Raw genomic sequence first — 25183 nt, forward strand, 5'->3', positions numbered from 1 at the left:
ATCCTTTTGCCTACCATAACGTGTCCCCCAAAGGTATCATAATCAAAAAATTGGCACTGATTTTCTGCATAGCACGATTCCTCCACTTCTCCTTGGATCACAATATTCCGGGTAAGAATTCCAACCTCAGCTCTCATGTCTACACCGTCTATGATCTCACCCATGTGCAGGAACTGAGGGGTTTCTGGTTGATATGGGCAAGGAAAAAAAAGAATGTTAGAACAAAGAAAACATGAAACTCACTTCGAAAAGACATTCTCTTCATTCCATAACCCCAAGATGATCCTGAGAACTTCTCATCTGCTCCCATTCTCTGACACCTCAGAATCAGAATCCCAGCACACGGGGAATTTAAAGATTCAGCACACGGGGAATTTAGTCCAGCCCCCACCCACTGCCTGAACCCTCACTACTAACTGTTCCGCCAATTCTCAAACCCACATACTGACAGAAAGCTGGTTCCTTCCTGAAGCAGCTCAATCCTCCCTTCAACAGCACTAATAATCTGGAATCTGCCTAATGATCCCTAATCTTTCTCTCCAGTTTCTGTCCATACGCTCTTGGACTTCTCCCCTAGGGTGTAAGAACCACCAAATGCATGGTGAGTCCATAAAACACATGGTGTGTAGATATTAATATCAGGGTGTCAAATTGCTTATGCTTTTACTTGGAAGCTAATCTGCAACTGGACATTAACAATAGATAAATTAACATCTTTTCTTTCTCATTTCTTATTTTAATATTAGTATGCATTCTTTTAAATTCTCACATTTACTGGAAGTGTAGAAGCACTTTAATAATGAGCTTTTCACTGATGATCTTATTATATAAACTCAGGAAGGAAAAATACACATAAATCATGGGAGGACAGCTCATGAAGACTCATCATGCAGACTTGTTAACAAGAGTTGGAATTTCCAAAAAAAATTAATGCCAGATGGTATCATAGTTTTGGGGGCTTTTTGTTGTTGGTGGTGTTCTTGTTTTGTTTATGCCCTGTATTATCAAGAAGGAAAAGTACAATGTCGAATGAAGCACAGGGAAAAAGGGCCAAGTGAGCCAATCACTATTTTTTTCCAAAGCAGAAAATTTTTCCTTAATTGTTGAAGCTCTACCTATTACTCTAAATTACTGAAAAACTAAAGAAGCACTTACTGAACAGTTACTGTAAACTCTTTTGTTTTATACCATAAATGTATACTTCAGTTCAAAAGAAAAGCAATAGAATGAGTGAAATGCACCATGAATCCTATAAATGAAGCCATGTACAAAGGGGCTGTGCCTAGTACCAGGCTCAAAATGAGTGCCCGGTAAGTGTCAGGCATTCTTTCAATATGCAACTTACAGTAAGAATTTCTTCATGTAGTTTTTTTTGACGCAGGTTGCTCCGTCGCCCAGGTTGCAGTGAACTGAGATCACGTCACTGCACTGCGTGAACCTCCTGGGTTCAAGCAGTTCTCCTGCCTCAGCCTCCCTAGCAGGTGGGATTACAAGCCTTGTGCCACCACGCCCAGCTAATGTTTTTTGTATTTTTAATAGAGACAGGGTTTCACCATATTGTCCAGGCTAGTCTCAAATGCATAACCACAAGTGAACCACCCGCCTCGGCCTCCCAAAGTGCTGGGATTATAGGCGGGAGCCACTGCTCCCAGCCAGGAAATGTAGTCTTACGAAAATACCTATTTGATTCCATTTTAAGTATTAGTGAGTTTTTTGTTTTTTTTTTTGGCTAATCAAATAGGCACTTGAAAACCACAGGATTTCTTTTAATTAAGAAAGACTTCTATTTATAAATGGATCTAATTCATCGTTGGGTTTACAATTATCTGACAGTAGAAAATTAATACAGAAGAAAATGGAGGGGAGGCAGCGGGAGGGAGAGCACCAGGAAAAATAGCTGATACATGCTGGGCTGAATACTTAGGTGATGGGTTGGTAGGTGCAGCAAACCACCATGGTACACATTTACCTATGTAATGAACCTACACATTCTGCGTATGTACCCCAGAACTTAAAATAATGGAAAAGACCTTGGAAAATCAATTTCTGTAGTTGACATCTCTTTTTTTTTATACAAAGAAACTGAAGCAATATGTATCATTAGTAGCAAGAATATTGCTCAATAGCTATTTTTATCTAATTTTCCCTGGAATCTAGTATTCAATGCATTCCACTGCTATGACCTTCAATACTGATGATGGTGATGGTGGTGGTGGTGGTGACAGTAGTGATTGAGAGGAAAAAGGATTCCAGGAATCAAATCTCAAGAAAATAGTGTGTTTCCCAAGAAGTACTCTGAGCAATTTAATACCTTTGACTTTGACCTGAAAATGGCTGCATTCGGAACAGGGAAGAAGAGTGAACTCCTCTGCTTGGTACATGGAATAGTCTGTGCTTGCCACCACAATCTGGTCTCCAGGTTTCCAACTACTAACGTCATCTAGCAAATTTAGCTTCACTCCATCTACAACCTCTACCCGGAAACCTGAAAGAGAAACACCTAAACCAAAAAGAAAAAGAAAGTGATACATTAACAGTATTTTTTTTCTCTCTAAAATCAACCTTCACACTGATTCACAAATCAAAAGTTAAGATAACCATGATTCAGCAAATTTTTATGCATGCTACCATGTGTCAGTCGCTCTACAGATATAAATAATAAAAATATGAAAATGGAGAGATCTCTGCCCTCAAGGGCAGAGTACCCCATGTACCTCTAGTCATGAAGGAACACAAGATGTCACCTTAGTAAACTATTACTTTATAATTTTGAAGAAGGCTCTAGATCCCCAAATCTCTTGCTATATTTCAACTCAGTGCAACAACTGTTATACTGACCCCAAATCATCCCAATATGTGACAAGTACCTATATTCCAGCAGAAGTTTTCAAGTAGAGGATAAATACCCAGTGCTTCAAGTTGATCCAAGCACAGAAAAATGGATAGGACATTAGCGCACTGACATTAGCACACTAACAATCTTAAGGATAAGATTTTGTGGGCCAGCACTTCAGGAGGCCAAGGCAGGAGGATCACTTGAGCTCAGCAGTTCGAGACCAGCCTGGGCAACATGTGAGACCCCTGTCCCTGCAAAACACATTGGCCGGGCATGGTGATGTGTGCCTATATCCCCAGCTACTTCGGCAGCTGAGGTGGGAGGACTGCTTGAGCCAGGAAGGTTAAGGCTGCAGTGAGCTATGATCGGGCCATTCGTAGGCATTCCAGCCTACGAGACACAGCAAGACCCTGTCTCAAAAATAAGTAAATACATAAAATAACAATTTGTGGATGGGCACAGTGGCTCATGCCTATAATCTCAACACTTTGGGAGGCCGAGGGCAGAGGATCACTTGAGCCCAGGAATTCAAGACTAGCCCGAGCAACAGAGCGAAGCCCCATCTCTACAAAATATTTTTAGAAGTAGCAGGGCGTGGTGGTACACGCTTGTAGTCTCAGCTACTTGGGAGTCTGAGGTGGGAGGATCACTTGAGCACAGGAGTTTGAGGCTGCAGTGAGACATGACTGTGCCATTGCACTCCAGCCTAGGCAACAGAGCAAGATACTCTCTCAAAAAAATAACATAAAAATCTGTCTCAGAAAACCCTTCATGTCTGTGCCTTTGCTCATGCTTTATTCTTCCCCTAAAATGTCTTTCCATTCTTCTTGACTAACCAACATACTGTCCTTTTTATGAAGTTCAGGCGATTCTTTAAGGACTTCCCAAACATCCTTGTTGGAAGCAACCTCTCTGTCTCCAGTATTCTCTCGGTGTACTGCCTGGAATTGTTCATACCTTCCTATTGGGAGAACCGCCCACCTCCTTGGAAGCTGCATCAGTGAAGGTTGCAGAGTACATTATTTACGTATGCACGACTCTGTCTTGTTTGTGGTACGTATCCACGGATGTCTACTGAATGGATGAGTATGACCAGTACGATCTGCAATGTGACCTGAGGTCACATGATGGTGCCCCTGTCCAGCTCAGCTCCTTTCCTGGGATGATGTAAATTATGTAATCTAATGACTACTAATTACTGATCTTTCCTAATATCTTCTTTGAAAGTCAAAGTTAGTTCCCAATTAAACAGACAAGAATTGAAAATCTGATCCAGTTTCACAATTTGGCTTCTTTTACATGCTATCCAGTATAGAAACGTTTTCTGCTTCTTAACATTCATGATATAATCTGTCATAAATCAAAAGCTGATTTAATGGAAATGTCTACGAAATGGATGGGAAATGTCTATGAAATGGATGGGAACTACTTCATAACATTGATAAAAAAGGAAAACATGACATTTCAAAAGATAGCTGTTTAATAAATATCTGTACTTCTCTACTGTTGTCTTTCTAATTAACAGCATACTACTCTGTGGCTACTTTAAGATGCTGACTCTAGGATGGGCATGGTGGCTTATTCCTGTAATCCCAACACTTTAGGAGGCTAGGGCAGGAGGATCACTGAGTCCAGGAGACCGGCCAGGACAACACAGTGAGACTTCATCGCTACAAAAAAAAATTTAAAAATGAGTCAGGTGTGGTGGTGCATGCGTGTACTCCCAGATACTGGGAAGGCTGAGGTGGGAAGGCTGCTTAAGCCCAGGAGGTCAAGGCTACAGTGAATGGTGTTTGGACTACTGCACTCCAGCCTAGGAGACAAGAGTGAGATGGAAGAAGGAAGGAAGGAAGGAAGGAAGGAAGGAAGGAAGGAAGGAAGGAAGGAAGGAAGGAAGGAAGGGAGGGAGGGAGGGAGGGAGGGAGGGAGGGAGGGAGGGAGGGAGGGAGGGAGGGAGGAGAAAAGAAAGGAAAGGAAAGGAAGGAAGGAGAAAAGAAAGGAAAGGAAAGGAAAGGAAAGAAAGAAAAGCCTGTAATCCCACTCTGGGAAGCTGAGGCAGGCAGATCACCTGAGGTCAGGAATTCAAGACCAGCCTGGCCAACATGGTGAAACCCCATCTCTACTAAAAATACAAAATTAGCCAGGTGTGGTGGCACATGCCTGTAGTCCCAGCTACTCAGGAGGCTAAGGCAGGAGAATAGCTTGAACCCCAGCGTGGGTGACAGAGCAAGACTCCGTCTCAAAAAAAAAAAGAAAAGAAAAAAAAAAAAAAAGATGCTAACTCTAAGGGCTGATGATATGAGTGAAAGAACACATTCCCTTTGGAGAATCAAAAGTGGGGAAATTCAAGCAAGGAACAACAAATAATTTGTATATTCTTACAGTCTTTAAAAAAAAAAAAATTACAGAGACATGGTCCCACTATGTTGCCCAGTCCTAACCTTCAGCGATCCTCCCACTTCAAGCTCCCAAGGCTCTAAGATTATAAGCATGAGCCACCCGGCTCTGCCAACTACCCAGATAAAACTTAACCTGGGCAAGTCTTGGATTCTGTTTTGGTACTCTTGATCTACCCTGCTTTTCTATAGCTATAAAGCACAGAAATAAAGTACCTAACAAATCTAAAATGTTTTCTGAATATGTTTCTTGCATCCAGATACTAAAGCCTGTAGGATTTCATACAAATAATAATATTAAGAATAGTAATTCTAACAACAATAATGATAGCTAATAGTTGTTGAGATCCCACATGCATAATAACCTTTCATCAACACAACTGTGAGAGACAGGAGCTATTACATTTATTAGAGATGAAGAAACCAAAGATCAGGGAGTTTGAATAACAGCTAAATATGGTAGAGCCCCAAATTTAAAGCTAATCTAATTCCAGAGCCCAATTTCTTCCAAAGTCTCCATATTATACTTTCCAAGAATCAAAACAAGCAGGTTAAGAACAAATTTTTAAAAACCTCATGGAGGCAAAAACAATTCCTACCCCAAATTTCACATTTTTGCCAACAAAATAAATTCCCCTAAGAGCAATTAAGAAATATTTTTTCATATAAAATTTCAGTAATGCACCCACGCCTGTAATCCCAGCACTTTGGGAGGCTGAGATCGACAGATCGCTTGAGGTCAGGAGTTGCCAGCCGGGCCAAAATGGTGAAATTCTGTCTCTAGTAGAAATACAAAAAAAAAAAAAAAAAAAAAATGAGCCAGATGTGGTGGCACGCACGTGTAATCCCAGCTACTTGGGAGCCTGAGGCAGCAGAATTGCTTGAAACCGGGAGGTAGAGTCTGCAGTGAGTGGAGATCCCACCACTGCACTCCAGCCTGGGTGATAGAACAAGACTCCATCTCAAAAAAAAAAAAAAAAAAAATTCAGGAATGCTTTAAAAACAGATGACTAACCGGGTGTGGTTGCTCACACCTGTAATCCCAGTACTTTGGGAAGCCGAGGCGGATGGATCACTAGGTCAGGAGTTCAAGACCAGCCTGGCCAAGATGGTGAAACCCTGTCTCTACTAAAAATACAAAAATTAGCCAGGCGTGGTGGTGGGCACCTGTAATACCAACAATTTGGGAGGCTGAGGCAGAGAACTGCTTGAACCTGGGAGGCGGAGCTTGCAGTGAGCCAAGATCACGCCACTGCACTTTAGACTGGACGACAGAGTGAGACTCTGTCTCCAAAAAAAAAAAAAAACAGATGACTACTAGACAAATAAATTTTGACTTGAAAGATCACTAAAATTTGTTTCTTTCTGTTAGTTTCTTTTTAAAGCCAGAAGGTTAGATGGGGAAGATTTGTATTACTCACTAACACATTTTTTCTTGGCTTTAAAAGAAAATCCTGTTTCAGATTATCTCCTATTAGCACTACTGAATGGGAAACATAAAAAAAAGTTCATTCTCTGATTCCTGAAGAAAATTGTCCACCTCTTCCAGAAAGTAAGAGTCACTGAGAACATGAGACATGAACAATATCTTACAATAGATAGCTAGAACATACCATCTTTCAGAAATGACTAGTTATCACTAATGTGGAAACGTAAATAACATTTCCTACAAAGGAAACGTTGACTAGAAGTCTGTCAGTAATTATCCTCTGTCTAGAATACCAGCTATTTGGGAGGCTGAGGCAGAGAATTGCTTGAACCTGGGAGGCAGAGGTTGCAGTGAGCCAAGATCACGCCACTGAACTCCAGCTTGGGTGACAGAGTTAGACCCTGTCTCAAAAAAAAAGAGGAAAAAAAAGATGACTGCTTTTTTTTTAGTGATACTGGAGGCGGTACCACTAAACTCCACTTACAGGACAAAATTCCTGCTAAGAAACACTTCTTACCCACCACCTATGCTTTTTGGCAGAGGCAAAGAAACAGCAGTCATCTTGGAGACAGAAAGCTGGGGCTTGATTCCAGCTTCCTCATCCCTAACAGATCATCTCTTCACTCCAAGCCCAGAAGATTGTTTCTAGACTAGAGAATGGTCTATTCTAGTTACAGCACACCCAACTCAGCTTTGTTCTAAAACAAGCTTGTCCAACTCACAGCCCGCGAGCCACATGTGGCCCAGGACAGCTTTGAATGAAGCCCAACACAAATTCATAAACTTTCTTAAAACATTATGATATTTTGTTTTTAGTCCATCAGCCATCATTAGTGTTACTGTATTTTATGTGTGGCCCAAGACAATTCTTTTTCTTCCAATGTGGTCCAGGGAAGCCAAAAGGTTGGAGACCTCTGTTCTAAAAGATTACTGGATTTTGTTCTGAAAGATTTAAGCGCAGTAGGAAAACTGTAAGTTTCAACTAGTTGAGAAATCTAACCAGGTTGATTGTCATTTGAACATAATACTATTCTAAAAAAAAAAATCTGTCATAATACTTATCAGTGTCTTACAAGAATATAAACTCTACTTGCCTACCTTCGATCCATTCACTATAAGCTGTCACAGAGAACTTCTGGCCATCCACGGTATAAAATTCTCTTTGGGCAAGAGCCTTCCCGCCACTGCTATGATTTTCATAGTTTCTCACAGATTCATTGCAAGAAGTGCTTCCACCATCAATGACACCAACTAAAGCCCAAGCTTGCCTAGAAGGAAAAAGAGCATGTGCATTTGATTACTTGTCATGGTATTCACAAAATCCCTGACAAAGATGTTATTACAGAGTGCCGTGTAATTCTCATATTTTGTTTTTGTCAATCCCTAATGGTTTTTCTATATGAGGTTGCAATTCCAAACCTTGACTGCACCTAGTTTTCCTAGAAGGAAATGCACCTAGTTTTTAAATACTTGTTTGTCCAGCTCTGTAATAGGTGAAAGACCGATGACTACAATTTCAATTAATCATTGACTTACTTCCTCAATACCCATCCATATCACACATAACATTCTGGCCAAAATCCATTTACCTTCTTTTAAAACGATTATCACCTGCTCTCTTTTAAACTATCCATTCTATTAATACAACGTTCTCAAAAATCTAATTGCATAATAGAATTACCTAGGGAGTTTGAAAAATATATCAATGCACAGACCCCATCCCAGATAAAGGGAATCATGTTAATTGCAAAAGGTTGGGTCCAGCATTTGTATGTTTGTAATAATTTATTTTTATTTTTTGGAGACAGGGTCTCACTGTTTTTAAAGTTCCCAGGTGACTTGATCGTGCAGTTAAGGCTTGAAAACCACTGAGTTTGGGCAGTGGTTCTCAAACTTCAGTATGCATCAGGATCAACAGGAGAAAGGAAGGGCGTGCTGAATTAGATTGCTGGCCCCACTCTCTCAGTTTCTGAGGTGGAACCAGAGAATTTGTATTTCTAACAGGTTACCAAATTATGTTAATGCTGCTGGTCAGGGCACCATACTTTGAAAACCCCTAAATTAGACACCAGAGGTTAGAGTAGTAATCATCAACCTTCAATAGCCTGGGAGTCTTATCCTTCTTCCTGACATAATTGATCTAAGGAGCATCCTTCGTGTCAAGATTTTTTAAAGTCTCCAGTTATGCAGGCAAGGTTGAGAACTGAGTTAGACTTTTTTTTTGAGATGGAGTTTCGCTCTTGTTGCCCAGGCTGGAGAACAATGGCGCAGTCTTGGCTCACCGCAACCTCCTGCCTTCCGGGTTCAAGCGATTCTCCCACCTCAGACTCCCCAGTAGCTGGGATTACAGGCATGCGCCACCGTGCCCGGCTAATTTTGTACTTTTAGTAGAGACGGGGTTTCTCCATGTTGGTCAGGATGGTCTCAAACTCCCCACCTCAGGTGATCAGCCTGCCTCGGCCTCCCGAAGTGCTGATATTAAAGGCGTGAGCCATAGCAGCCAGCAGAGATTTCTTAACATTCCTAAATTAAATCAAAGCTGTAGAATCACTATCCAACAGATGTTAAATTTTATATACTATGTCTATTTGTTGAAAGCAACGTGTTTGAAAACACCATTACTTCTTTTTTTTTTTTTTTTTTTTTTGAGACAGAGTCTCGCTCTTGTTGCCCAGGCTACAGTGCAATGGTGAGATCTCAGCTCACTGCAACCTCCACCTCTGGGGTTCAAGCAATTCTCCTGCCTCAGCCTCCCAAGTAGCTGGGATTACAGGTGCCCACCACCACACAAAGCTAATTTTTGTATTTTTAATTTTTAGTAGAGACAGGGTTTCACCACATTGGCCGGGCTGGTCTCGCACTCCTGACCTCAGGTGATCTGACCTTCTCAGCCTCCTAAAGTGCTTGGATTACAAGCATGAGCCACCGCACCTGGCCTAAAAACACCATTACTTCTGATACTAAATATCTGAGAGACATGCTCAAACTTGTGACCAAAAGCAATCAACACAGAGGGACAATTTTCAAAAACCAGAAAATCTGCTTTAAGACTCCTGGTTTAAAACATGAAAAGAAAAATGTCAACTTCCTACTCTAGAAAAAAAATAACAAATGTAATCTGTGTCTGACAGATGGCTGGATATTCACAGATAAAAGTTAACCAAAGCATGCCTACACCCTTACAAATTCCACAGCCGCCCCTGTATGGATTAGCTACTCTTTGGACAACAATGCTTTGTAGCTTTATTTATCCGCTTGATATAGCAGAAAGAATCAAATAAAGAATGTCTCAATATATTATCTCCTATTTGAGAGAAGAAAAGAGAGGAAGAATATCACAGGCTTCCTTTCTTTGCCAGGACTGCCTCAGCAACTATCAAACAATGTTCTTTCTCTCCTATTGACATTATCTCCAAAACACTCCTACTTCCCTCCTCCACTTGAGGGAAAATTTCAACGCACCAGAACATTATCTTCAAAGGCCTATGTGTTTATGTACATTGGAGATAACGTCAATGCAATGGAACGCTGGCAAAAGATCACAACTCTAATTCCTCTATGAAATCAAGAGCAATATTTTAAAAGGAATTTAGAAACCAGTAGGGAGAGGAGCCTCAGAAAGTCAAAATGGTCACAGCTAACGATCATGCAAACCTAGAAACAACAATAGCATGAAGAAATAGAAGTTGTAATCCCTGGTATTACTGGATAATGAAACAAAGTAGGTCTGTAACTTTGAAAAGATCATGCTTCCACTCCTAGGTTTATATATTATAGAAATATATGCACATGTACATTAAGGGATGGATCAAGGAACATTTAGGGAAGCAATTTTATAACAGGTCCAAACTGGAAAGCCACTCAGATGGCCACCAATAAATAAACTGTGGTATATTCAAACAACAGAAAATAAACAGCAAAGAAAATGAGCCTCGGCCGGGCACACGGCTTATGCCTGTAATCGCAGAAATTTGGGAGGCTGAGATGGGAGGATCACTTGAGGCCAGGAGTTTTAGATCAGCCTGGTCAATAGAGTGAGACCCCATCTCTATTTAATTCAAAAAAAAAAAAAGAAAAAGAAAGAAAAGAAAATGAGGCAGCACTACATGCAACAATATGAATAGCATTCAATGATGTAACACTGTGCAAAGAAGCCGGACACAAAATATAATATATTGTCAGCTTCCATTTATATAAAGTTGAAAAACAGGCAAACCTAAACTTTAGTAGATCCCAAAATTCAGAAGCATGGCTTCCTTTGGTGGGGAAGAGAGTGATGAATGCATAGCAGAGGGGAGGAAGGGAACTTCTGGGCTGCTGGCAATGTCCTATTTCTTGACCTGGGTAGTGGCTACACAGGCATCACATTGCGGCAACTCATTAAGCTCTACATTCTTACTTTTTTGTTTGTGTGTCATATTTCAAAAACAAAAAGAAAAAAAAAAAAACAAGAAACCCTTTGAGGTTTTGCACATGGAATTCCCTAGGTCTGAAAAAGCTTCCTTCTCCACTGTCTACACAGCACACTCCTGAACTTCCTTCAGGTCTCTTGCCTTTGGGGAGCCTGTACTGATTCACTAGGCCAATTTAGAGTCTGCTTCTATTAATACTGACACTCCCATTACACCCTGTAACTGCAGCATATCTCACTGTAGGATCATCATCTATTTAGGTCTCTGTTTATCCACTAGATTAACCAAGGGCTCTGAGACAGTGTCCTTTCATCTAAGCATCCATGGGTATCCAGCACTTAGCATCTCCTAAATATCCCCTACATGAATAAAAGGTATTTCTAAAATGTTACACACTGTTTTTCTTCACTAATTTTTGTCTTTCTAGCCTGCTCTAGAATTGCTATAGGTAATACCCCATTCCAACAATCTACCATCAAAGGAAAAAACAGTAACTAGATTATTATGGCATGTGGGTTTTGAGGTCCTCTTACTTTTTCCACCACAGATATTCCCTGACTTTACTAAGAGCATTCAGCAGAATTAAAAGCTTCTATTTTTTAAATGAAATGTTAGGCCGGCTACTTCCCCTAGACTCAGAACTGCATTAGGAAATCATGGTTAATTAGAATATGACACAAGAAGGCTGGGCGCGGTGGTTCACGCCTATAAAGTCAATGTTTTGGGAGGCTGAGGCGGGAGGGTCACTTGAGCAAAGGAATTTGAGACCAGCCTGGGCAACAAAGTGACACCCCCCACCTACAAAAAGTTTAAAAATGAGACAGGTGTGGCAGCAACTGTTTGTAGTCTCAGCTACTTGGGAGGCTGAGATGGAAGTATCACTGGAGCCCGGGAGGTTGCGGCTGCAGTGAGCTGCGACTGCACCGCTACGCTCCAGCTCAGGCAACAGAGCAAGACCCTGTCTCTAAAAATAAAAATAAAAGGAATAGGGTACGAGAACCATAAATAGCAGAAATGAATTCCACTATCTGGATGAATTTCCTAGCCCTTTAACTTTTTCTTTCCTCATATATGCCAGGGGTCCACAGACCTGTGCCAGTCAAACATGCAGATTCCAATCAGCCTGCAAAGGAGTCAGAAAAAAGAAAGAAAAAGAAAAACAGCATATTCTACCCCCTCAGGCTTTTAAGACAGGTTTAGAACTTAGCATGAAATTCTGCCCTAACCTTTAAACTCATAAGTTGCCTCAATTAGCCTGAGTTTCATATGATCTTCAGAAGGTAATGAAAGGAGGAAGTATCTTCAGAGGCAAATTATCCTTAAACTGCCTGACTGTTTTTCAGTACCACGCTTCTGCTCTCAACTTTTCACAAGCCTGGCACTCCAGTTCACAAAGGGCTTCGTAAACCAAAGCCAAGGAAAACAGCTTTTGTATGCGGTGTCCTATCCTCCAGCCCCATGTCTCAAAGCTACCAGACATGCAGATGGTACAGTGGCCCTTCTGATGCCTGAGTCATGCTGTGGCTGTGGCTTCTTTCCCCACCCTCACTCTCCTCTCACACAGACCCGGGGAAGAAGGTATGCCTACCTGTAGCCCAGTCCTCGGATCAGTTCACTTCCCAACCGTTCCTGGATCATCTGGATGGTTCCTTGTAAGAGGCTTTTAGCGGCTGAATCCCCGACAGCTATGGCAACAATCCGACCTGGATCCTGGAATCTCAGAAACTCCTGAAGCCGCCTGCTCTCATTGTGGTATTCGTGGGTATCAAACCTCTCACTTTCCAAAATTTTGGCCGTGTCTTGGTCAATGACCCTCACATTGAGGCCCCGGGAAAAGTCCTTTTCAAAGGTGTAGGACCCAAAGGGCAAGCCTGAGGAATTCAGGGTCCTTGCCAGCAACGTCCACGATGTCTTCCGTGCCCCGTGTAACTCCAGTGTCCCGCCAGCTTCCACACCAATAAACTTTTTGCCAAATATTGGCATACTTTCACCTTCATCTGACTTGCCATACAAGGTAATTGTCGCTTTGGATTTATAGCGGCATTTTTCTGCTCCAATATGAAGCGCCCCACCATCCTGGATCAGGATGTAATGAGTCCTCAGAGTAATATTTCTGGATCCATCTTTATTGTCCCCAAATACAAGCAGTCCTGCAGGGAATACCAACCTGTAAGCCAACTTCTAAATCATCTTTCTGAGATGCAAGGAAATAGATTTCACCTTAAGGTAAAGTACACTTCCGCAAGTAAGTCAGAAAAAAGAATTCACTAAGGATCTGCTTAGAAAACTAAAGGAAAAAACGAAGAGTTCATATCTTAATATACTCTCAATGCCTATGACTGTAAATTTCAACCCATTCACTTTACAGGTTAAATCATTTCTCTTAAAATTACCTAAGAGCCTACAAATCTGAATCTTATTTTTGTATATGTTTACTCATGTTAACTCTCTCATCACTCTCAGAATTGTGACAAAAATTTAGCTCTGAGCGATCACCTCTCTGGAACTGTTTCCTTGGCTATAAATCAGGGGTCTTGATTTGAGTGATACCTAAGGTCTAAGCTCTTCAATTCTATGGTTATCTCTGGATAAATTCTCTGGTTTTATCTCAGGAACTTTCCAAATATCCATGGTTGGAGTGACAACCACAAACTAAAGGCTATTCTGCCTAAAAATAGTTTTCTACATAAGGAACATCAAATATCCCCCACATTAAAGAGCAACCTTGCAGTTCCCATAGGCAGGAACCATTACCTACCTCCATCCTGAATGACTATAGAATGCACGGTGGCGTCTGAGGTCAGACGGAGCATATCTCCCTCCTTGATAACAACTTGCTTTGCAGAATCTTGTCCTGGATCCCAGTTCCTGAGACGAGGATTTTGATCTGGGCAATTTTCTATAAACACATTGATATTCCATCCAACCCATTAAAATGCAAGAATAATATAACCAACTCTAAGCTCGACCACTATTTACTGCAGATCTGCAAGAAATGTGCTAACATATGTTGATTTCCTGCCATTAGAATGGAAATCCCACGCCTTCCCACCAGCAGAGAACCGTCTTACCCTTTAATTTCTCATCACATTTCCATTTTAAAGTATTACCACAAAACTAAATTGCTAGCATCTAGTTCAGGACAAACTTCACCAAAAAAAAAAAAAAAAAAGTTCCCCTGAATCATCTACTCTGGAAATAAACCAATAGTAAGAGGCAAAATTATACATTCTCCTGGGATTCACACTAGAAAGCTGTTTTAGAAAAGAAAATATGTTCACAACATCCTGGTAAATCAAAAACGAAAATTGCTAAATACATTGATCAGGTCTTCACAATTTCTTTCCTGTACATGGTGAACAATGGAGTAGGTGCTGATAGCACCTCTCTCCAAGACTGAGAAACATCGCTATCTTCAGCCATGTGCACCCTCCCACCAAAATGAAAGAGGCAAGTGGCTAAAGACATAACTTCTCATTTTCAGAGATGAGGAAATTACAGGTTAGAGAAACCAAAGGTTACTTAGCAAGCTCAGTGATATGCAAGTTTCCCCTTTTAGAAAATGAGATTATTTACTTGTAGTGTTCCTTTACTGGAATTAGAACTTGCCTCTTGAATAGGTATTATAATAACAAAAATATAAATGTATTTAATTAAAATAGTCATAGCTATTTAATGCATGAAACCTTTAAGGTCTGCCATAATTTTGAAGAGGGGAGAAAAAAAATCACGCCTTCAATTTTGGTCAACTAATGGCCAAGTATTTGTGGAGCATCAATTTATCTACTCTGTACCAGATATTTTAAAATTTATAAGGCATAGAATCAGCTCACATTTCCTCAGAGTTTATATTCAAGCTTTGGAGGGGAAAAACACCAAGTATGAAATAATGAAATGCTGAACAATATGGTAGTCAGTCGAGGTTCAAAAGACCTCAGGCAAAGGAGGCATGGGGCTGGAGTAACTGAGGCAGCTTCATGACACGAGACCTGGACACCAAAGGATAGGCAGTATTTAAATAAAAGGATCATGAGAACGCTAGTAAGACAAGTATCCCTTGAGATCCAAGTAGTCCATTTGGTTGCTCAGAATTCCAAGGTGCCTGTATTTAAACTGAGCAAAGGTAGGAATAAGCAAGATATGCTTGAAAACCATATGAAGAAATTCCTTTCGTTAAGGTGGAAGGTACATGTTTAGGAATAACATGAGAAAAAGTAGAGAGGTAGGGTGCTGCAGATATTATTCTATACAGAAAAATATGATTCCTCATTTTGAACTTACATAACACTAAGGCAAACATCTTCCTGTTTCTGAGCTCTTAGGTTTACGCTTTCTCTTATTAACCACAGCTAAAATTAGTCTCTCCAGTTATATCCTTGGCAATTATTTCATGGAATTAGTTTTTCTCACAGCAGTATCATAACTGTTGATATTTAATGCTTCTGATAAGTCAATGAGTATTACTATTATACTAAAAACAATCTTTAAGCTTTTCTTCCCATCAAAGAAACAAAAAAACTCTTAAATTTGTTTTGGCTTAATAATGAGGATTCCTTAAACTTTTCTTCTACCTCCCTTTTCCCATAAAACATCTGGCTGAAATTCTCCATAGTGTTATAACAAGCACTGGACCCAGCTACAAAGAAGGAAATCCAGTCTTTTGAGATCTGGAGCCTATTTCAATGGTTATATAATTTCTCTTAATTGTTTTTAATTATTCCCCAGGAGAGCATGCTTCATTAGAACCATCACCAAAAATTCCAGTCTATTTCCTTCCAGTAAAATGCACTTAATGAGAAAATGTGTGGTCTGTACAAAGCACTGAAAAATAGCTCAGCCAGCCCCACCTTCCCAGCTACCCACTTGTAGAGCAGTAAGTGTATTATCAAAGTTATGCAACAGCAATAACCACAGTCAAGCTGACCCTGAAATATTTTAGCATACCAGATCTTTCCACTGATGATCTGCACTTATACTGCCAAAATGTGAAACTAAAGAATGTTGATTCAAGGAACCATATTAGCAATGCCCTGTTTTAGATGGACTATGAAAACACCAATCAAAGCCATAGACTTCAGCTCTGATTTCCCACTAGTCTAGCATCCCTTTACTGCAGAATAGTTGGGAAGTATGAATCAGCACAGTGAACTTGGTTATTATGAATCAGCATAGAGAACTTGGTTATTCTGCTGGGAAAAGGAGAGAGGAAGTCATATTGCATGTGATGGAAATCAATGCTATAAGTTCATAATGTGGTCTACTAGTTTGGTCCATAAGGATATTAATGTGCATGTCTCTCTCGTTTGAGGTTTATTTTCTTAGAAGTACCAGAACCTTAAAATGTTTAAAATCCCTTAAAAGCACCCAGGAAAACTAAATAATAAAATATTTGTAAGTCTTTAAGTAGTAAAATCCCTCTGAACAGTTATAGCCACTTAAGGAAGAATTTAGCTTGACAAAAATCTGTTGTAGACTTTGTTTAAAAATGCAGACAAATATGGTACCCAGTCCAGGCTATTAAGAGTCTGCTTCTCTCTTCATAGCCCTGAGCCCTTTGATTTTAGACAGATGGATGGTATTCTTTTATGAGGTAATTCTTTGTTGGTATTCTATTAAGGCTGACTGGCAACCAACTTCTTCAAAACTTTTCAAAATATTGATATATCATTAACTTGAAAAGAAAATACCATTTAAAAAATTAAAATCTCCCTGCATAATATTTAACTATGAAGTAATGATTGATTTTTAGATAAAGGTGTCAGAACTTACACATCCTAAAGGATACTTCCCTTCCGGGATACATATTGTTACTCAAAAATATTTGAAGTTTTTCCTTTGGAACTGCTTCCCAAGCCCATTTCAAGCCACAAACACAAATCTTATTATTTTTAGTCACTTACTTAAAAAAAAAAAATCTAATATAGTTCACTATATTTATGACCAAAAAAAAACTTGCGGCCGGGTGCGGTGGCTCACACCTGTAATCCCAGCACTTTGAGAGGCCAAGGTGGGCAGATCACCTGAGGTCAGGAGTTCAAGACCAGCCTGACCAACATGGTGAAACCCTGTCTCTACTAAAAATACAAAAATTAGCCAGATGTGGTGGCACTTGGTTATAGTCCCAGCTACTCAGGAGGCTGAGGCATGAGAATCATTTGAACCCGGGGGGCGGAGGTTGCAGTGAGCCAAGATCACACCACTGCACTCCAGCCAGGACAACAGAGCAAGACTCTGCCTTAAAAAAAAAAAAAAAAAAAAAAAAAAAAAACTTGCAACAGTACAAAAATCATACCTACCATAAGAATTTAGCAAAGGTTCTCAAAGCATTTCCAAAACAGATGCTCCAAGACCTCCTTGAGCACTGGAACAAAGTGGCACAATGGACAGGAAGAGCAACCATTTAATCATTTCCAACAGATTACTGAACAATTGTTCTCATTCATAAGAAGTGACACCTCATATTACCTAAGTGCATATTAGTAAGCTAGGGTCAACTTAATTTTTTTTTTTTAAGTATTCTACTATTTCCTTCTCTTTTGTCTTCTAGAATATGTTCTATGTGCATATACACACACACTTACCATCTGGAGCATATTTTGAGGATATTCCTAAAATGATTGCAAGTGCAATAAAAAATGAGAAACTAGTAATAGCAAAACAAATGAAAGTATTTTTGTGTCTCTTTTGCTTTTGACTTTCTCTCTGGGCTTGCTGTTCTTCAGGTGAGAATGCGAAGGTTGCCCGGTCTTCTCGTCTGACAGAGGTAAATTTGGCTGAAGCTTGACTCTTTGGAGGAGGAGGGGGACGCAATGGGACAACCTTCCCTGGAACATAGCCAGATGAGTGACGACTGTTTCCATTCTGAGGTTGGAGGAAAGCAGGGGAGTGTCCCCTGGAATCAGTGGCATACATGATATAATGTTACTGTGAAAAGAAAACAAATTAAACTTCAGTATGTGTAAATTCTTTTTAAATTTCATTTATTTTTTTATTTATGAGACGGATTTCGCTCTTGTTGCCCAGGCTGGAGTGCAATGGCACGATCTCAGCTCACTGCAACCTCTGCCTCCCAGGTTCAAGCGATTCTCCTGCCTCAGCCTCCCAAGTAGCTGGGATTACAGGCATACACCACGATGCCCAGCTAATTTTGTTTTTTGTTTTTTGTTTTTTGTTTAGTGGAGATGGGGTTTCTCCATGTTGATCAGGCTGGTCTCGAACTCCCGACCTCAGGTGATCTGCCCACCTCAGCCTCCCAAAGTGCTGGGATTACAGGACCATGACCTGCCTTTAATTTCTATTTTTTAGAGACTGGGTCTCACTATGTTGCCCAGACTGAAGTGCAGTGGCATGATCATAGATCACTACAGTCTCGCACTCCTGGGCTTAAGCAATCCTCCTGCCTGAGTCTCCCGGGTAGCCAGGACTACAGGTGCATGCCACGATGACTGGCTAATTTTTAAATTATTTGTAGAGATGGGATCCTGCTATATTGCCTAGGCTGGTCTCAAACTCCTGAGCTCAAGTGATTCTTCCACCTCAGCCTCGCAAAGTGCTGGGATTATAGGTGTGAGCCCCACTATCCAGCTAGAATGTATGAATCATAAATGGTTTTTTTTTAAGTACTCTTTTAATTGTGTTAAACATACCATAAACTTACATTTTAACTATTTTAAGTGTATAATTCAATGGCATTAAGTACATTCACAAAGTTGTGTGACCATCACCACTATCCATTTCCAGAACTTTTTCATCATCCCAAACAGAAACTCTATATTCATTAAGTAACTCTCTGTTGTTCCCAGCCTCTGGTAACTATCATAATGATTTCTTGAAAAGATCAAGTCAGCTTACATCGCTGATCTCATAAACCATGTTGACAATCACCTGCGTTACTTGGGTTCTAATGTCACTCCTCCTCAACCCTGGCTGCATGCTATAATCACCTGCTAAGGTTAATGCTCAGTGCGCCACCCCTAAACAATTAAATCAGGATTGCTGTCCCTGGGATCTAAGTATCTGCAGCTTTTAAAGGCTCTCCAAGTGATTCTCATCTAGGTAAGAGCCGCTGTTCAATGCCAACTGTTCTCAATTTTCAGTGTGGATAAGAATCATCAGAGAAGCTTGCTAAAAATCTAGATCTCCGGCCTCTTTGCCCTGTAATTCTGGCTCAGCTGGTGCAAAGAGGGCCCTGGATTTTACATTGTTAAAAAATATATCTTGGTGACCCTGAAGCAGGTCACACTTTGAGTATCATTATTCTAAGCTCTTCACATTGAAGCTAAAAGTCCGTGTGTCATGAGGACCCAAAGTGGCCCTAAAAAGTTCCAATAGATAGGCACTCGTGTTTGGGTGTTTTAATTTCCCCCCTAGACTTATCTGGTGACTAAGTAAGTTAAGTATTACTATCCGTGTTATCACTTAACTATATAGACTGTGAATTCATTTAGTGAGAAAGTCTAAAGTCTATCTTATCTCTTTAAATCCTCGAATTTTGTTTGAAAAAACAGACATTTAAATATTATGGTTAAGATGATAAAAATACCTAACACAATTAATGCCTTATGTGTATTAATTCATTTAACATATTTAATACAACAAATCTATAAGGTAGATGCCATTACCCCCGTTTCACACATGAGAGAAACTGAGGCCCAGAAAGGTTAATTAACTTCCTCAAAGATCACACACTTAATATAGAGGAGAACCAGGACTTAAACCTAGGTATTTTTACTCTAAAGTTCAGGCTATTAATTTACACCACTGTGTCTTTCCAAACAATCGAAAGGCAAAGAATGAGCTTTGCAAGGGTGTCACTTGAACTCAGGGTGCTGAGTCTGAAAGCATATTAATCTTCTCAGGAATTCGTCATACAGAAGTTTAAACTATACATGCTTCATTTTTAACAGAAGTTTACACATAAAAACAAGGAAATCCTTTTTAATTTTTTACGTTCTCTATAAAGAGCAATTATAAGTTTTTGAATGAAAGAATAAGTTTTGAACGAGACCTTACTCTGCTATTTTGCCAAGAGGAAGGAAGGAAGGGAAGGAAGGGAAGGAAGGGAAGGGGGGAAGGAGGGAAGGAGGGAAGGAGGGAAGGAGGGAGGGAGGGAGGGAGGGAGGGAGGGAGGGAGGGAGGGAGGGAAGGAAGGAAGGAAGGAAGGAAGGAAGGAAGGAAGGAAGGAAGGAAACGATTTGTATTGCAATGACTGTGGATAAACATATGGTGTGCCCTATGGCTTCAGAAATATGGTGTTTAACCTCTTACATCCCTTCCTTAACAACTAGAGCATCTCAGAGTCACCTGACTTCATTCAATACCCTTACAATTAATCCCCTTCATCTTCTGCCAAACAGTGAGTAATATTCTAGTCATAAAGGTACTTCCAAATTGCTCTAAACTATCAGCAAACCCATTAAACACAAAATGGTCATTAGAGAAGCCACCAGCAAGCAATTCCCAGGACCCAAACGACCTGGAAATTAATGGGGGCAAAAAGAGAATCTCATCAGGAACTGATGCTGATTTTACACGGGGCAAAGAACATTCTTAGAGTCTGTGCGTCTGTCAAGAACACTTGGTTTGTGGGGTTTGATTTCTGAACAAAAGTAATTATTTAGATGAAGCTCAAGCTTCATGACAAAAGAAAAACACCATCATTCAAGGTGCTATTGAAGAACTGCTGCATGTGCCAAGCAGCAGACCAAAATAATGGAGACATCCTGCTGGAACAAATGAAAGAGTACAATAAAGACTCCGTTATGATCCTCTCTGAACAAAGAAAGGGCTGTAGTAGGTATTCTTGAGTGTCAGCTCGCCAGGGTGGGAGGGGAATCACAGCCCTAATCTGCTCTGAAAGGGAGTAGGAATCTTTTGTTTCTGAGGCTGCGCTCATCTGATACCTTATTGTTTCAGGGTGAGAAAGGTTGTTATTACTTAACAGGCTGGTGGGGGCTGGGGTCTTTGGTGAGAGATAATGGGTCTCCAGATGTACCCACAATAAAACAAAAGTCATGAAAGGCTAAATGAAGTCACCAGCCTACTGGGAATAATTTGTGTCTTCATGGTCAAAAAATGGATCCCAACATGAAAATTCAGATGGCATCTGTCACAAACTAAAGTGGCCAATAAATCAAAAATAAGCATGGTTGTGTTTTTCCTATAAAGCTCCTGCACCACATGTATGTGTGTGTATATATACATGTTCTGAATCCACTACCTCTATTTTATTGAAAAACATGTAAATGTATAAGCAGCAAATGCAAGATTCTTTTCCTAAGAGGTAGTATAGTGTTGTGCCATATATTAGAAAAAAATAACCAGAAAAATCGTATGTTAAACAGATAGCTCCCTCAATTTATTCAGATTTTTAAAAATATAAGTTACAAATACATTGCTTTAGGACTTCACTTTATATTTGTGGATTTACTTCAGGCATAATATTATGTATTAATTACTTTAAAATATATTGATTGATAATTATAGATCTAAATTATTCATGGAAAAAAACTGGCATTTCATTCATTCAGTATGCTAATTGTGAGCTCTTGCTATCATTAGAGGATTATGGTAGGAACTATGGGGTATACAGAAAAAAGATTTACAGCATCCCTAAGAAATGCACTTCCTAAATTTAATTTTAAATCACTTGTTTGGACCACATGTTCTTACTCATAGATGGGAATTGAACAATGAGAACACTTGGACACAGGGCGGGGAACATCACACACCGGGGCCTGTCGTGGGGTAGCGGGAGGCGGCAGGGATAGCATTAGGAGAAATACCTAATGTAAATGACGAGTTGATGGGTGCAGCACACCAACATGGCACATGTACCCTAGGACTTAAAGTATAATAATAAAAAAATTTTTTTTAAGAAATAAATCACTTGTTTGGAAGGCAAGTGAAATTGAACAAGTTTCCCAGGCTATCTCAACAATGGCTGTTCAATCTGTAAAACTGTTAGTACTTGATTGGGGTCCTGAGAACAAAAAAGGGGTCTACCAGGAGAAAGACAATGAGGAGTTTTCTCTGGCTTTCAAGGCAAACTTAGGTGCCATTTTAATAATTTCACTGCAGGCCAGTATTTCACTTTAATACTCAGTTTGTATCACATGTTATTTTTTTAAATGGTCGTATTTCTAGTAGAAAACACATGCTCTGAAGAAGGAGCACATGAGTATTTTATGACACATTTTTAGACCAACTACAGACTGTAACAACACCTAAAATAAGACAGATAATCCAAAATGGGGATAATCTAAGTCATTCATATTAAAATTGGAAATGTACTCCACAAAGCTTTTAAAGCATAATTTTTGGTATTTAGATATTCCTTGAGAGAGTCATTTTGCGAGTATTTATTTACTGGATTACAAAAGGAGTAGCCCAAAAACTGCACAGGCCATTCAGGCAAATATTAAATTAGATAATAAAGAAATTACTAAGACTATGAAAATACATCAACTTAAAATATACAAATGCTGCAAAAGAAAAAAATACAAATCCTGGAAAAACATAAGCATTCCAAAAAGTACCTAGTGCTGTTGTCTAATTCTCAGTTGCCCCCACAAAAAGATACCTTAAAAACTCACTGTTACTTTAAATTAAATTCTTCTCTTGGAAAAAAAAAACTGGTATATTACCTCAAAAGCAGTTCAAAGTGGGAGAGACTTGTATATTTGGTAAGAGTATACACTCTATTTGGTAATAAATTACAGTAACTAAACACAGAAAGCAATTATTTTGAGATTTCAGTAACATTAAAGGAAATCACACTTTTTTTTTTAACCTATAAAAAGAGGCATGATTTTGGCCAAGCAAAGTGGCTCACACCTGTAATCTCAGTGCTTTGGGTGGTCAATGTGGGAGGACTGCTTGAGGCCAGGAATTCAAGACCATCCTGGGAACCCAGTGAGACACCCTGTCTCTACGTAAAAAAAATTAAAAATTAAAATAAAAAATTAAACTAGCTGGGTGTGGTGGTTCAATGCCTGTAGCCCTAGCTACTCAAGAGGCTGAGGCAGGAGGATTGCGTGAGCCCAGTAGTTCAAGGCTTCAGCGAGCCATGAATGAACCACTGCAGCCCAGCCTGGGCGACAGAGCAAGACTCTCTTAAAACAAAAACAAAAACAAAAAAGGAGAGGCATAATTTTAATACAATTGAGCTATTCTCATTTAATGCTTTCAAACACTGCACTATTTCATCCATGAACCCTTCTCAAGTTTCCATAAATTAGCAGGGCACGACTCACACTTGTAATCCCCATACTTTGAGAGGCTGAGGCAGGAGGATCGCTTGAGCGCAGGAGTTCAAGGCTATCCTGGGCACATAGTGAGACTATCATCTCTACTAAAAAACAAAAAAATTAACTGGGCACGGTGGCATGTGCCTTTAGTCCTAGCTACTCACGAGACTGGGGCATGAGGATCACTACTTGAGCCTGGGAGGCGAAAGCTACGACAAACTTTGACTATAGCACTGTACTCCAACCTGGGCAACACACCAAGACTATCTCAAAAAAAAAAAAAAAAAAAAAACCTCTTACAGGATCATCTTACTTTTTGCCTTATGTTTCAGTTAATGTATGTACTTGTCCATCTGCAGCAGACCATAAGCCTCTTGAGACCAGGAGTGATTGGTATTCTTGCAAAAGTTTACATATAGTAGATACTCAACAGATGATTGTTGAATTTAGATCACAAATTCCTGCCAAGGAATTAGGCGAAAATGCTACATACACACACACACACACACGTATATATACATACATATACACACACATATATACTTATTGGGGAGGAGACAAACAAATGGTTGGAAACATTAAGTCCACTTTCATTCAGAAATCAATTTGGTTTTGTGTAAGCATACTCCCAAAGAATCTCTTGAACTACAGATTCCTCTCTCTCTCTCTCCTCTCTCTCTCTCTCTCATACACACACACACACACACACACACACACACACACGCAAAGAAATTTCCTATTTAATCCTTGTTTGACATCCTTGAGGCTCTGGGAAATTTGACTAATTTCTATATCAGTTTCTCTGATTCAGGAGAAAATTGAGAACAATACTACTTAAAGCAAAAAAAGTCTATGTGTTAATTTTTATAAAATGCAATTCTAGTATGAAAACTAATAGGGGACTAAAAGGTATTATTAACAACTGCAGGAAGCAATTCTAAAGATAAAGAACAGCAAACTACCTAGATAAATTCAACCTTTCACAATATTTTGTAATAGATTTAACTACACATTATGAAATGCAGTAGGCACACAGAAAAAAAGAAACATTCCACTTCACTTTATATTGTTATGTTGACAGCCATTAAATGCTGTGATCAAAGAGAAAGGCTTCTCAATACAGAGAAAGCGGCAGCAGTTCAAAACTAGTAGGAGCTCTTTAAAAGGGCTTTTAATGTTCTTTCAGCTGCTGAGATGTTAATATGCAAGACAAAGGTACTTATCACTTACATGGTGGTTGAGGACACTTGCCCCCTAGGCTAGTTCATCAGTCCCCCAAATAATCTAGCCCTTCCAACCCAGTGCAGAGAAGGTCCCACAGCCACACAGTCCAAGAAATGCATATTGGTCCCATCAACCCCTCATATTGAACAACTAATGAAAATACAATACTTTTGATTCATTTAAGCTCTTTCAAATCACACCAAGGCTTTTTAAGAGAACTAATTTTTGAATGGAAGATTCAGGCTTGTGGGAATAGCCAAGAAGTTGGCACGATCTAATCAAGTCAGTTCTTTTTTGATCAAGGACGTAATTTTTTAAACAATATTCAACCTAAGGGTCAAGTCACAATTTTTGCTTTCCGAGAGTTTCAGTACAACTGGCCAAAATTTGGCTAAGAACAGTTTTTCTTTTACTAAGATCTTGGAAGCTCTTTCTAACATATTCACTAGTATATCCAAAAAGTAAAAACATGCAGCAAAAAGCAAAAAGAGGAATGAGCATGAATTATCATGAAAACAGATGCTACTATAATTATTTGTACTTCTGACCTAATAAAATATTTAACCAGATTCTAACTGCCTTGAATTTTCAATTAATAATTGCACAATCTCCTACTTTCAGGAGAAGAACACAACAAA

At 39.6% G+C, this 25183-nt stretch overlaps 1 protein-coding gene across 2 annotated transcripts in view; it reads right to left on the bottom strand.

Moving 5' to 3' along the window:
• Positions 1-25183, bottom strand: part of CEMIP2 (cell migration inducing hyaluronidase 2) — an 87221-nt gene that overhangs the window by 49883 nt on the left and 12155 nt on the right. For both annotated transcript variants that reach the window (XM_015117890.3, XM_015117889.3), the window contains exons 2-7: positions 17655-17997; positions 13832-13972; positions 12662-13223; positions 7760-7929; positions 2312-2500; positions 15-184 (exon numbers count right to left, since the gene is read on the bottom strand). In XM_015117890.3, coding sequence (XP_014973376.1) covers positions 15-184; positions 2312-2500; positions 7760-7929; positions 12662-13223; positions 13832-13972; positions 17655-17985 — 1563 coding nt within the window. In that variant the 5' untranslated portion in view covers positions 17986-17997. The remainder of the gene's footprint in view (positions 1-14; positions 185-2311; positions 2501-7759; positions 7930-12661; positions 13224-13831; positions 13973-17654; positions 17998-25183) is intronic.

This window comes from Macaca mulatta, chromosome 15, assembly GCF_049350105.2.
Source record: "Macaca mulatta isolate MMU2019108-1 chromosome 15, T2T-MMU8v2.0, whole genome shotgun sequence".
NCBI lineage: Eukaryota > Metazoa > Chordata > Mammalia > Primates > Cercopithecidae > Macaca > Macaca mulatta.